Here is a 14230-nt window from a genome sequence, read left to right as displayed (position 1 = left end):
TGTAAGTATATGATTCTTATACTTTCACAGTTTAGTGTGAAATTCTGATCATTTTATTAATTTATTTTCTATGGCACTTTGCTTTTTCTGATAACAACAAAAATGTGAGGATTATAGGATATACACATAAATTTTGTGTATATTACTTAGCCTCCAAATTCTATTTGCTGTTTTCTATCTTGCTGTTACCACTTCTCCTGGTACAATGATTTTCCAAGAATTTTTCATTTTATTAAAATAGAATTTTGGCAAATACCTATTTGTTTTATTTTATTATACTAAATTCCACCAAGTTCATCCAAAGAACATGGAGAATTTTATGGAAAAGATTGAATTTTTAAGTTTGGCAGTAATATAGGACCTTAATGTGAAAAGGTTAACAATTTTTTAAATCTATTTAAATTTCAGCACTATGAAAAATACCAACTTTTAGTCTCATTATTCACTAAATGTAAATGATATTAGTGAATTAGTGGAAACTTTATACTTGGTAACAATGAAACTTTCAGTTTAAAAACTGTATATATTTTAGCATTTTAAGACCAAATAAACATTAGTGATTATTGAGTGAAATTATATAGTCTTTCTCATCCTCCTCAAAGATTTAATTTTAGGTTTCAGAGTAGAAGATTTTGCCTCCAATTTGAAATTTCTACAAGTACTTTTTGTGGGATTACCTAGTATAAAGAAAAAGAATGAGGTCAAATAAAAGTTAAGCTTTGTTGTGTTTTGTTTTTCTTCTTTCAATTAATTCTCAGCTCTGCGAGTGAATACCATATTTCAATTGCGGCCAATGAGACAGTCCCTGAAGTTATTAATTCTACTGAGGACATTGGAAATGAAATTAATGTCTTCTACTTGGTAAGAAATTACCTCTAAATTAGTATAGTAAAGGAATAATTTGTAAATTTATAAATTAAAGTATTAACAGACACATAGAAACCTGCTGATTCAACAGTTAATCCCTATATTCCAGAATATCTTTTTGTAATTTCACTATTTTGAAGTAATTTTATTTAAATAATTATTGATAATTATACTTTGAAGCAATTTTAAAAATCTAAATTTCTAATTTCCTCCTAAGACACAGTTAGATGACTTCCTAGAAAAAATAAACTTCTAAAACCAAAGAGATACTACCTATAAACCTGTAGACTTTATTTGCATTGCAAGTGTGAATGAAAAAAACACTTTAAAAAATAATTATGACTATTTCAGAAAATTGATTACTTCAGATGTCTTGGTAATATTTTCCTTTACTCAACAAATAAATATGTATCTCCTTCAGCTCATTGCTACCTTTCATATGTTCCTCGTACCACATCCTTAAGTGATGTGTTCTGTTACATTTATTTTTCTCTTTGAATTCATCATAATGAACTTTCCTAACCACTATAGCAAACAATTACGGAATTGAGCCAGACTTGCATTTTAGGTAATGCCTACTTACAGACACAGACTCAAGTATGTTATTCAAGTAAAAGAGGGTCCAATTCAAATGATGAATTTAAATATATATTCAGAAGTATGAATAATGCAATGTTATTATAGGTGAAAATGGTCTCAATCTCTTTCCAGTGAGAAAGGAAGTTCTCTTACAAAGTGAAATAATTGTATACTCTCAAGATGCGTTCCATTGTTTTTATCTGTGCTCTTTGCTGAAATTCCTATGACAAGCCATGCTCTAGAAATTAGCATGAATGCCAGTCACTTCATTACTGAGATAAATCTTTGAAATTTAGGCTGCCAAGTTCTTCTAACTCCATTTGCTATTCCCAGATTAAAGAATTCAGCAAAACACAAGGAAGGAGAGAAAAAAGAGAGGAATTTTTAATATTATAGATCTTCATATGTTGTTACTTATTAGGGACCAAACTTGAAACATGTACTCTCAAACTATTGTAAATAATGTTGATAGAAATAACATTGTTAAGAATATCCTTGAGCATAATCTTTTGTATGTCTGATTATTTTTTCTGGAATAAAATCTAAAATTGGAGTAATGGAATAAAAAATAATGTGAACATTTTCTTAGGTGAGAGCCAGTGAATTTACTGCTACAAATTTACTATAGGAAATTATTGGTGATAGAAAGATTTATTCTCAGAGATATTCTTTTTTTTTTAGTTTATTTATTTATTTTTAAGTAGTGTCTACACCCAACATGGGGCTCAAGCTCACAACCCCAGATCAAGAGTCACATGCTCTTCTGACTGAACCAGCCAAGCACCCCTGGGAGATACTCTTATCAGTGTCATTTATAGTAGTTTAAAAATTGAAACCTGGGCACAATCTAAAAGCTTAACCACATGAAATTGCTTAAATAAATTATCATATAGTTATTCAATGGAGAGACAGCTATTAATAATAGTTCAGAGGGCCAATTTAATTTAATTTTTTTATTTTAGAGAGAGAGAGAGCATATAAGCAGGGGAGAGAGGCAGACAGAGAGAGAGAGAGAGAGAGAGAGAAAGAATGTTAAGAAGGCCCCACACCTAACACATGGTGCCATCCCAGGACCCTGGAATCATGACCTGAGTGAAATCAGGAGTTGGATGCTCCATCAACTGAGCCACCCAGATGCCCCACAGAGGGCATACTTTAGGTTAAAGAAATCTTGATTCTGCTATCTATAAGCTCTGTGATCATGGAAGTTCTTTATTCTCATTCTAACCTTGTTTCCTCATAGGTAAAATAGGGGTAATAAGAGAATCTACCTCATAGGGCTGTTAAAGGGTTAAAGGCAACAATGCAAGCAGTGCCCGGAATATAAATAAATGTTTAACATAAATAAATATTGATACTGTGATTATTATTAAGCAGCTAATGAAAGTCATATTCTTAAATATTCTTTAAGTTTATAGGAAAATACCATGACAATACATTTTACAAGTGAGATGCCAAATTTTATATTTTATATGATACAAATTTTATAATATATGCATAAATGTAAATGATAGGTAAATTGCACACTAAAATGTCACCAATGTAGTACAACTGTAGGAAACTTCTGTTTATTTTCAATATTTTCCAATATTTCTGTAAAGAACTTTGTTTTTAATCAGAGAAAATGAATGTTAATTTCAAATTACATGATTTTTTTTTTACATTTTGGAAGAAAACAGATGGAATTAGACTGGGAGGCCATGGCAGGGAAGTTCAGGGCATATTACAATAAGAAGGCAAGTGTCAAAGAGCATGGTTAAGAAGCCAGGCACTGCTGGTCAGGAATTTCTAGAATTCCAAGATTAAGGGATGCATTTAGATTTGGCAACCACAGGGAATTGTTTCAGATCTGTGTAGCTCTCAGTCCAGAAGTTTCAGTTAGGTAGATCAGTTGGATTTCCTGGCATCTGTAGATTAAGAAGCTTCCTACTCCCGTAAGGATTTGGCCCTGGAAGCCTGTGAAGAAGGTATAGATCCTGGAAATTATGCTTGAGTGGAAGAAGAGAGGGCTATAGCACCTGGTTGCTCCAATTCGATTGCACCTCTTCTACCTGTGAGGACTTTTGAACAGTAAATTCAGGTTCCTGCTGAACCTCATCCTGCCCAACTTTGAGCATCCCTCTCTATGGGCTACACTCACCTTTGGTGGCATGCTGTGATAGTAAGTTTGAATTTCAGCTTAATGGATAAGAATAGATGGGCATTGAGAGGAGAGGCAATGTGACTCTCATCCAACCAGATTATCGATTGTTATTGACCCAGTAGCCATAGCTGGGGATACAGTTATGCAAGGAAGCAGGTGCATATCTGGTTTGCCTGTGCAGTGGTGACAGATCCCATGTAGCTGGGCTGAGGGATGATTTGTGGTCTTAGGAAATTATGGCAAGCACATTGAAGCAAACAAAATATGCTCTCTTGTTCTGAGTCGATCGAGTAAATAAATGTTCTCCTTCCTTCCCACCTCCAAAAGACTAACTAGTATGTCCAAAAAGATGATAAGCATGGTAAATTGACAAAAAAATTAATTCTGAATTTCCTTAATCCCAGTCCTATTTTGGGAGTGGGAGCGGGAGCATGAAGGAACAATATATATTTGTAGCTGATACATATGGCCACTATTGAACATCCCTATTTTTTGCTTAGTTATTTCAGTTCTCTGTCCAGTGCCATCAACTGTCTGAATTCACTTTCGGGTTCAAAATATTTCACAATTTAATTCATCAATTAAGAACAGGCATTCTGCATAATACAGAAAGGGTGCTATTGGAAGAGGAAGAGAGGATTACCTTTCTATTTTTTTTTCCTGTAGATTAGAAAAAGTGGACATTTCCCGATGCCAGAACTTAAGCTGTCAATTTCATTTCCCAACTTGACATCAGACGGTTATCCTGTGCTATACCCAAGTGGATGGTCATCTTCTAATGTAAGTCATGTGTGCCTTGGAATTACATCATTATTGTTATCCTTTTCAGTATGTATTTAAAGCCTTTTGTTTTGCATGCCATTTCTGATAAAGAATTTAACAAAGTAACATGGAGAAGCATTTAGAAAATTTTAAATAATAATAATGACTTCCACTGACTACTTAGTAGGTATGCTAGTTTCCTACAACTGCTGTGGTAACAAATTACCCCAATTGGGTGGCTAGAAACAACAGAAATTTATTTTCGCACAGTTCTGGAGGCCAGTGTCTAAAATCAAGGTGTCAACAATGTTCGTTCCCCCTGGAGGCTCAGAGGGAGAATCTGTTCCGTGCCTCTCTCCCAGCTTCTGGTGGCTGCTGTCACCACTGAGCATGCATTAGCTGGTGGTGGCATAAGTGCAATCCCTGCCTCTGTCCTCACATGCCTGTCTTCCTCGTGTTCCTGTGCTTTCACCTCTTGTGTCTCTCATTACACACTCATCAGTGGACTTAGAGCCCATCCTAAATCCAGAATGACCTCATCTGGAGACCTTTAATTACATCTGCAAGGACCCTGTTTCCAAACAAGGTCACATTCACAGGTTCCAGGTGCTAGGACTTGGGCATATGTTTTTGAAATCATATCCACCAGAGTAGATTTTAGATAACTACTTGTTGACTTGTGCCTTAAAAAGTGTGTTATATTGTTATAGCTTTAATTTGTTTGAGGTGATCAAACAGCTTTGTAAGAAGACTTCTTGATTGCTCCTAAGAACACACACAGCTGCACATAAAACAGCACAGTACTATTTACTCACTTATCCCAAACAGTAGCAATATCACACCCACTTTGTACCTATAGCTTTGAATGAGTCAATGCGGTAAATTGTTATGGTTCAGTCTCTAAGACATAGAAAATTGTAATAAATATTCAAGTAATGCATGCATATTTTCAACATTTGACAATCTGTCTTCTTTTCAGAGATTTAAGTTAAATGGTTCTCAGAAATAAAAAAATAGCAATAGTGATAGTTGGATTATAATATTTAAATGCTTTCCTATAAGCAAGGAAAAATTAAAGCTCTACCATTTCTCTCTAATCCCAAAAAAAGAAGATTTGTGAGCATGTGGAAAAATTAACATTGTACCTTTCCTATTACTTATGAACCTTTATCCTTACTACCTTTTATCAAGGATGTAGAGAGTCTTGATGAGCAAGAGCTTTATTAGAGCAAGTCTAGAAAACCAATCCAAGCACTAGCTGTCTTGTAAACCTGCCATTTTAACCTTTATAGGTTACTTACATCTTCCTCCCACATAGATCAAGTGTCTTGTTCTTGGTGTTTAGAGACTCACAAAATATTATTGGATGGATACATAAATACAGACAAAAGTTCCTCTCTTTTTTGTTTGTTTCACAAACCATCATATGAGCCATCATATTGAATAACAAATGCTAACCCCTTTTTTTTTCAGTAGAGTTTTTAAGTTCTTTTCTCCCTTTGAATTATGGGAATTTACAAACTAATGTTTGATGAAAACAATAACTTTTTAAAAATTTTTTCTAATGTGTATTTATTTTTGAGACAGAGAGAGAGAGAGAGAGAGAGAGAGAGAGAGAGCAGAAAGACAGGGAAACACAGAATCTGAAGCAGGCTCCAGGCTCTGAGCTGTCAGCACGGAGCCCGACACAGGGCTCGAACCCACAGACCACAAGATCATGACCTGAGCTAGGCAAGGAAGTCAGACACCCAACCAACTGAGCCACCCATGAAAAAAATAATTTAATGAGTGTATGAATTATGCAATAGTGCTTTCTACTAACATCCTTCTGTTTCCAAAACAACCTCAGTGATATCTATCAAAATTCAAAAGTAGCATGCTAGCGTAATTATTATCTGGGAGTGGGTGTATATGGCTGCTACAGAATAGCTTCTTCCATATTGCACATTTACGAAGATGCATCTTTCATCTCTGACAATGGCTGTCATTCACAGATTCTTCACATTATTGTACTAAGTCATTTTTCCCTCTGACATCTGGCATTGTCTGATAAAAGAAATACTTTCATTTCTTAGAATGCAAACTGCAGACCCAGTAGCCTTCAGGACCCGCTTGGTATCAACTCTGGGAAGCAAATGATTATATCAAAATCTGAAGATCTCAAACGAGGCACAATTCTGGTAATAAATTCAGATAACCAAGACAAGTGCTACTTTTATCTCATGCTTTTTAAGTGAATAAATTCAATATCAATCTAAAAATTACTATCTTTTAGAATATTTAATGTGTTATCTTTTTATTAAATGGCAAAGATACTAATATATACCTCTGGACATTTAAACAGGACTGCAGCACATGTAAATTTGCTACAATCACGTGTAATTTGATTCCTTCTGACATGAGCCAAGTGAATGTTTCACTTATCTTATGGAAACCAACTTTTATAAAAGTAAGTGATTGCATTGTTCTCTGCCATTATTGAATTATTTTAACAAATATTTGTTCGTTACTTAGTATGTGCAAAGCAGAGTGCTTCTGTAGAAAGAACTAGAAATATTTTTTAAAATGTAGTCCAAGCTCCAGCTCTATTAAACCAACGATTTGGGTCTCATTTTTCCTTGTCTGTTAGCAACTAAGTTATCTCAAAGGTACCCTTTCAGATATATACTCTTTTATCAGTCTCTCTTATTATTTTTTTTTTTGCACATCTAGAAATAAATACCTATGCAGTATTAAAGTTTGAATTTATCTTCCTACTTTAGAATTCAGTTAAGGGACAAGGAATTATAGAGGGACAATCCTTGACACCATTAACAACAAATAGATCTAACATGTATTATGGATTCATTGTATTAGATCAGACTTTACATATATATATATATATACATATATATATATATACACACACACACACATGCATACACATTTATATGTACTATGTATATATACATATATACTTACATATATATATTTATTTTTATATTAATTTTATATTTATTGATACATTTATGTAATTTATGTATATATTATATTTATATAATATGACATATAAAAATATAAATATATTTATATTTAGGACATTTTTTAGCTCCTAGTAGTCAAATCTGTCTGGCAACAAACTACTTTAAAACTTAATCCATTGTATTTTGTGTGATTTGTGTCTCTATTACAAGTGGTGAATTATATAAAATTTCCATTTTTAGGTTTGACCATATTAAGTTGCTATTTTGTAAATCACAAACTATTGGGTATTGGCAATTTCACGTTTAATCCTAAAAAGCTTCTGTATAAACTTCATTACCAGAGCATAGCTGTTTCATACCTAGCTAGCTACATGAAAGTGGGGCGTGGTTTGAGATTTGGTTTCGCTAAGGATAAATCTGAAGAAAATGATTTTGAAAATTTTTCATTCTCTAACAAGGATCTAAGTGACAGTTCGAGTGCAGAGAGGAGGGGAGGGTGATCATTTGAAACCACCATTCCCATCTGGATGTTAACAAAACCAGTGTTTTTAGTCTCTCAGGAAAATCTCAATTTTAAAAATCGCACTAACTCAAGCATGACTAGCTCTCACTGTGATTAGCATAATATATTGAAAATAAATCCTGTTTGCTTTTCAGGCACGTTTTTCCAGCTTAAATCTCACTGTAAGGGCAGACCTTCAGAGTGAAAATACATTACTGATTTTAAGTACTGGCAATCAAAAAAGAGAGGTAAGTACAATTCTAAGTTTTGAAAGCCTTATACATTTCACTCTGGATTTTGTGACACAACGTTTTATAATTGCTTATAGTCCCTAAAACAGTGACTAGCTAGTCACTGAGTAACAGACACTTTTTGCTTCAAATTATACTTAATTAGCTTCAAGTGTGATTTCAGTCTTCTTTGTAAGAAACTGGGAAAAAGCCATGATATTTACAATTAACATGCCACGTTTGACTTTACTGCTTGTAAGTAACTATCACAATAAATTGATGTTTTTACTTTCACCTTGATAACAAATGATGCATTTGTAATTTACCTCCTTAAAAACCAACATTATAAAATGCAATTGACATTTGAAGAGCAAACTTGAAAAATGCTTTACAGAAAGTAACGGTACACTGTACAGAAATAAATGTAAATTTTTAAAGGTTTTCTTCATTTAGTCATTGGGAAATCTGAAGCAAAAATGAGATATTATTCCCTCATACAAATTCACACTTTAGTCATTGGTAAAAATAAAATGGTTTGACTTTTTTCCTACTGTATTATTATAAAATAAGGCCAGAGTACTAATTATAGATGTGGATATATAAGCATGATTTCTCCTCTTCTCATGGGAGAGTTTAAATATCCCATGTGGATAGTGTGAGTCATAACATTTTATTTAAGAGCTACCTAACATTCAGATGTTGCTTAAAAATTTCTTATTTCAGGGGCGCCTGGGTGGCTCAGTCAATTAAGAGTCCAACTCTTGGTTTCAACTCAGGTCATAGTCTCATGGTGGATTGTGGGATCGAGCCCCACATCAGGCTCCACACTGAATATGGAACCTGCTTGGGGTTCTCTCTCTCCCTCTCTCTCTCTGCTCCTCTTCTGCTCACACTCTCTCTGTCTGTCTGTCTGTCTCTCTCTCTCTCTCTGTCTCTCAAAAATAAATAAATAAACATTTTTAAAAAATTATTATTTCAAATTAATACGTATTTCAAATAATTCCAATGAACTCTGGTAAGTATTCACCTTTAAAGAATATTTGCATATAATGTATACAATATATACATATAATGTTTACTTATGTTATAAAGAGCACTGACAAGGGCATCTGGGTGGCTCTGTTGGTTAAGCATCCCACTTCAGCTCAGGTCATGATGTCGCGGTTCACAAGTTCAAGCCTCGCATCGGGCTCTGCACTAATGGCTCAGAGCCTGGAGCCTACTTAGGACTCTGTGTCTCCCTCTCTCTCTCTGCCCCTCCCCAGCTCGCTCGCTCTCTCTCTCAAAAAAAAAAATGAATAAACATAAAAAGTTGTTTAATAAATAAAATAAAATAAAATAAAATAAAATAAAATAAAATAAAATAAAGAGCACTGATAAATACAAAGTTGCTCCACATTCAGAGAAGCCAAAATATCACCAGTCAGCACCAAGCCCCCAAAATGAGTATATATTATGTTGGAAAAGAGTACATTTGATTCCTAGATATAGTTTGTTAAAATTTTATAATTAGTTTTATTTCCCCTAAGTGTTAGTTTAAAATTCCCCATGAAGCTTTTTATTCAACACCTCATCCTAAAGGAAAACAATACCTGCATTGTTAAATTACAAAATGATCATTTTGTAATTGTGTGATCTTAGTCACTGATCCCATCCAGATTTCAGTTTCTGTATTTGTAAGTTGAGGGAATTGTTTTAGATGTTTTTAAAATCTGTCTTAAACTGTCTTACTCTGTACATATGTATACTCTTGTGGGCTCTGTATTCCCAAAGTGTCAGCAGGGACCCACAGGGAGCAATCTGAGGAGTTTACATCAGTCTCTAAAATATGCAAATATCGCCCCTGTTCGTTTCCTCCTTTTACCTCCAGTCTTCCCTCTAGCTTAAGGAATTGAGACATTCCCTGTGACAAGCAAATACAGAAACTTGAGCTATTATTAGTTATTGACACCTACTCTGAATTAGTTTTTTTCTCAGAAGCCTAAGGATGAGACACAGGGCAGACAAGTTTCATAGCGGTTTGACTGACACATTGAGTAGCTGGAACACTAAAAGCTGTTTCTTCAAAGTTTTCTTTCAATTAAGGCCTGATTTATATTGGGACACCTGAGTGGTTCAGTCTGTTAAACTTCCCATTTTGGTTCAGGTCATGATCTCACAGTTTGAGTTCGAGCCCTGCATCGGGCTCTCTGCTGACAGCTCGGAGCCTGGAACCTGCTTCATATTCTGTGCTTTCTTCTTGCTCTACCCCTCCCCCACTCAAGCTCTGTCTTTCTCTCTCTCTTTTTCTCTCTCAATAACAAACATAAAAAAATTAAAAAAGAACTGATTTATAGATATTGACTAAAGATAAGTCAACTGGAAGAGACAGTGTGGTATAATAAAATGTACATGAAGGTGAATATATGTGCAAAAATTAATTTATTTGTACACTTGAGATTTATGCATTTTGCTATATGAAAGTTATATATAAATTTGTATACAAAAAAATCACATTAGAATTAAAATTAGAAGAAGACCTACTCAGGATTTTATGTCAACCTGTGGTGACATTTCAGCCTAAATTTTTACGACGTGACCATGCACTAAAGTCGATCAATGAATCAATGAATCAATAATACTTATTGTTCTCACTGAGTTAAATTCACCTCTGCTCCTGAACATTCTGATTCATAGGCAGTTTACTCTGTATATATAAATTTCTAAAGCATAATATTATAAATATTTTTGGTAACAATAAATTTGACATGGTTAGAGGTGTTGAATAGAGGAAGGGCATTTCTAAATGTAAACTCAATGTTTTTTCTGTATGTAGTAATCAGATTGAGTGCATTGTTTGGTATAAAATTATACCCTGTAAGAACTCAATGTACCAGGAGTTATAATAGGTGTTTATCAATGTTAACAGTCTTGTTTAATGATTTTCAGTTTGCTATTCAAATATCCAAAGATGGACTACCAGGCAGGGTGCCATTATGGGTCATCCTGTTGAGTGCCTTTGCTGGATTGTTGCTGTTAATGCTGCTCATATTAGCACTGTGGAAGGTAAGCACCGAAGTTCCTTTGATTTCCTATTTCAACTACCAACAGCAAATTGGTGAAATGAATTATGACTTATCCATGCTGTGCAATACAATATTAGACAGCCATTAAAAATACTGAGGGACATCTGGGTGGCTCAGTCGGCTGAGTGTCCAACTTTTGGTTTCGGCTCAGTTCATAATCCCAGGGTCATGGGATAGAGCCCTGCGTTGGGCTCCATGGAGCCTGTTTAAGATTCTCTCTCTCTTCCTCTGCCTCTCTCCCTCACTAGTGCGCTCTCTCTCTCTCTCTCTCTCTAAAATAAAAAGGAAATAAAAATATTGAAATGATGGGACCAAGACAAATTTTTTAAAAATGTATATCTCAAACACTATGCACAACTTAATCTCAGTTTTGTAAAAGAAAAAAAAATCCAAAAATCATGATGGATCTCTCTAGAGGTTGGGCTTATAAGGGACCTTTATATGTCTATAATATTGGGAATTGTAAATGTTTATAAGGAAAGAAGAATGAAACCTCTCTTTTATTTAAAAAAAAAGATAAAAGAATGAATTCCTCTATCAGTTTAAGAATATATAAGCAATAGAATAGTTAGGATGAGCATTATCCTAATCACATACCTCTATGCATCTTAAAAACTAAGATTTCTTTAATATATAAAGAAATATACCACATTTTATGCAATAGTTGTGTGCCTGAGTAAGAGATGAGAAATTTATTAATTAGTTGATGGAAAGAGAAAGATTACTGTTTCACTGACTCCTATTTCATATCCTCTTGTGAAACGATTTCTGTTGGATAAATCTGCATATTTACATAGATGTTTGCTTATACTGAGGTGTGTGAGATTTTTCAAACTCTTAGCTGCATCATTTTAAAATTAAGCAGAACTGAGGGGTGCCTGGGTGGCTCAGTTGATTAAGCATCTGACTTCGGCTCAGGTCATGATCTCATGGTTCGTGGGTTCGAGCCCCGCATCAGGCTCTCTGCTGTCAGCACAGAGCCTGCTTTGGATTCTCTGTCTCTGTCTCTGTCTCTGTACCCCTCCCCTGTGTGTGCTCTGTCTCTCTCAAAAGAAATAAATAAAATTTTAAAAAGTTAAATAAATAAAATAAAATAAAATAAAATTAAGCAGAACTGAGATGACAGCATTTGCACCAAATTTAATAGAGAATAAAATCCCGTAGAAAAGTTGAATTTAATGTTCTTCCAATTAAACATCAAATTGGCATTTATTCTAACATAGTATCACCCTATATTTTATCAAATTGTTTTATTAAATAGCTGAACTCTGTTAAAAATGCAGGATATGGCTATATATTCCTTTTTCTAGTACCTGAGCAGTAGAATTCTCTTTTAATCAAACAGTTCAAATAATAAATTTCTGTTCTATCAAATTTCCAGCTGTTCCTATCCTTTCGACTCTCTTAAAATAAATAACTTCCTCTTTTGGGGGGTGGTTTACACTGAGAGGGGATGACAAACAAAACTATGTTAGAGATGTAGGCCAGTAGCATTTCCAGCAAAGTCTCTAAGACAGGATTAATTCCTTGCTTTCTCAAACCTCCAGCTCTTAGGCGTTACCAGTGCTGTGTCTGTAATACCTGGCTTTGCCACACTGTGGTACCCAAGACCTGGCTTAGTGGTGCTGAGGTTGTGCTTGAAACCTAGAATGTGGTTTCTTCATTTACATGCACCTCTGTTACAGAGAGTGTTTTATTGTTGATTTCTTCCAGTGTGATCTATTCTGAGCACTGCACTTGCCCATATAGACTTAGGACCTGGCTGACAAGAGAAAAGGAAAGCCAGAGCTTTGGTATTTGGACAGGTTTTCTCCGGTGGCATGTCTGCTTAAAACAAATAAGTTTTATCCACTTATTTGGTTTTTTGGCCACCAATCTGAAAAAGCATAAAAGTAAAAATAAACACATCCTTCCATACAGTCAGCGTTTTTTTGATACATTCTTCTGGCTTCTTAGATCTTTTTAGGCCCAGGAAGGAAGGTAATTTAGCAACCTTTGGACTGCTGTAACCAGTAGGTACATTTAGTTCAACCAGTTCAGTGGGAGATGCCTCAATCAGAACTGTGACTCCACAGAAACAAAGGAATTAGGACTTCCTGAGAGCTTTCTGCGTGCCAGGAACTGTTTTCAGCTTTTCCACTGTAATATTAACATCAACCCTTGAGAAAGACACTACTGTGAACCTCATTTCCTTAATGAGGAAGTTGAGGCATACATATGTTCCCGAGGCCACATGGTTTATCAGGTTCAGAGTAAGGACCTCAACCCAGACCATTTCACTTCATTGCCAACACTATGAACCCCTTGCTCTATGTTCTCTCTGTCTTTTGTTCACTCTGTTGTCCTTACAACCTTTTCAACTGAGTACTTTGACTACATTTTATACTTGATAACATTTAAGCAAAGAGAGTTAAGTAAATCTCCCAAGATTATCAGCTACTAAGGGACTGGATTCAAGCAATGATCTTTCAGCAACACCCATCCTTTTTCCAATACATCCCACTGCTGCAGTCTATGAGGCAGGGCTCTTCATTCTGGAGCTCCAGGAATTGGGTTTTGTTCAAGACGGTCATGAACTCTCTGAAATGTATAAAAATATTTTGTTTTAGAATGAGAGTCTCTAGTTGGATTCAGTCTTTCAGCAGATCCATTATGCTAAAAAGATTAATTGCCCCTCCTCCTGTTTTAAAGCCATTTTGAACATCCCTGAAGCATGTATTTGGTCTATAGTAGACTCAGAAAAGCTACTGTTATTCCCAGGGATCTTTTTATACTAATTATACCTTGAGCAGAAACTCCAGGACTGTCCCTTCTTTCTCCTCCTTCCAAATCTGAGCACTCTAGAAGTTCATGGGAACTTCCTGGCTCCATACAGGAAACAGGCCAAAGATTCTTATGGAGCTGTGAATCTATTTCAAAAGGCACAGTCTTTATATAATTTATCCTTATAGTACACATGGCAGAAATTGAAATTTGACAAAATCTTAGTAAACAGCTTAAGACACTTAATATTGAAGAGAGAAGGCTTTTAGGGGGCACAGATCTAAATAGACTGAGAAACATGTCCTGGAATATAGTACCACATGTTGAGGGGGAAACTCAGGCCAATATAACCAATA

The 14230-nt window shown here is 34.8% G+C and overlaps 1 protein-coding gene across 2 annotated transcripts in view; it reads left to right on the top strand.

Moving 5' to 3' along the window:
• The window catches only part of ITGA1 (integrin subunit alpha 1), a 158459-nt gene that overhangs the window by 139953 nt on the left and 4276 nt on the right, over nucleotides 1-14230 (top strand). For both annotated transcript variants that reach the window (XM_042950183.1, XM_042950174.1), the window contains exons 23-28: nucleotides 759-861; nucleotides 4256-4369; nucleotides 6427-6531; nucleotides 6696-6800; nucleotides 7972-8064; nucleotides 10975-11091. In XM_042950183.1, coding sequence (XP_042806117.1) covers nucleotides 759-861; nucleotides 4256-4369; nucleotides 6427-6531; nucleotides 6696-6800; nucleotides 7972-8064; nucleotides 10975-11091 — 637 coding nt within the window. The remainder of the gene's footprint in view (nucleotides 1-758; nucleotides 862-4255; nucleotides 4370-6426; nucleotides 6532-6695; nucleotides 6801-7971; nucleotides 8065-10974; nucleotides 11092-14230) is intronic.

Source organism: Panthera leo, chromosome A1 (genome assembly GCF_018350215.1).
Source record: "Panthera leo isolate Ple1 chromosome A1, P.leo_Ple1_pat1.1, whole genome shotgun sequence".
In the NCBI taxonomy this organism is placed as follows: Eukaryota; Metazoa; Chordata; class Mammalia; order Carnivora; family Felidae; genus Panthera; species Panthera leo.
The sequence above is the reverse complement of the archived record's forward strand: the minus strand, read 5'-3'. Positions and strand labels throughout refer to the sequence as shown.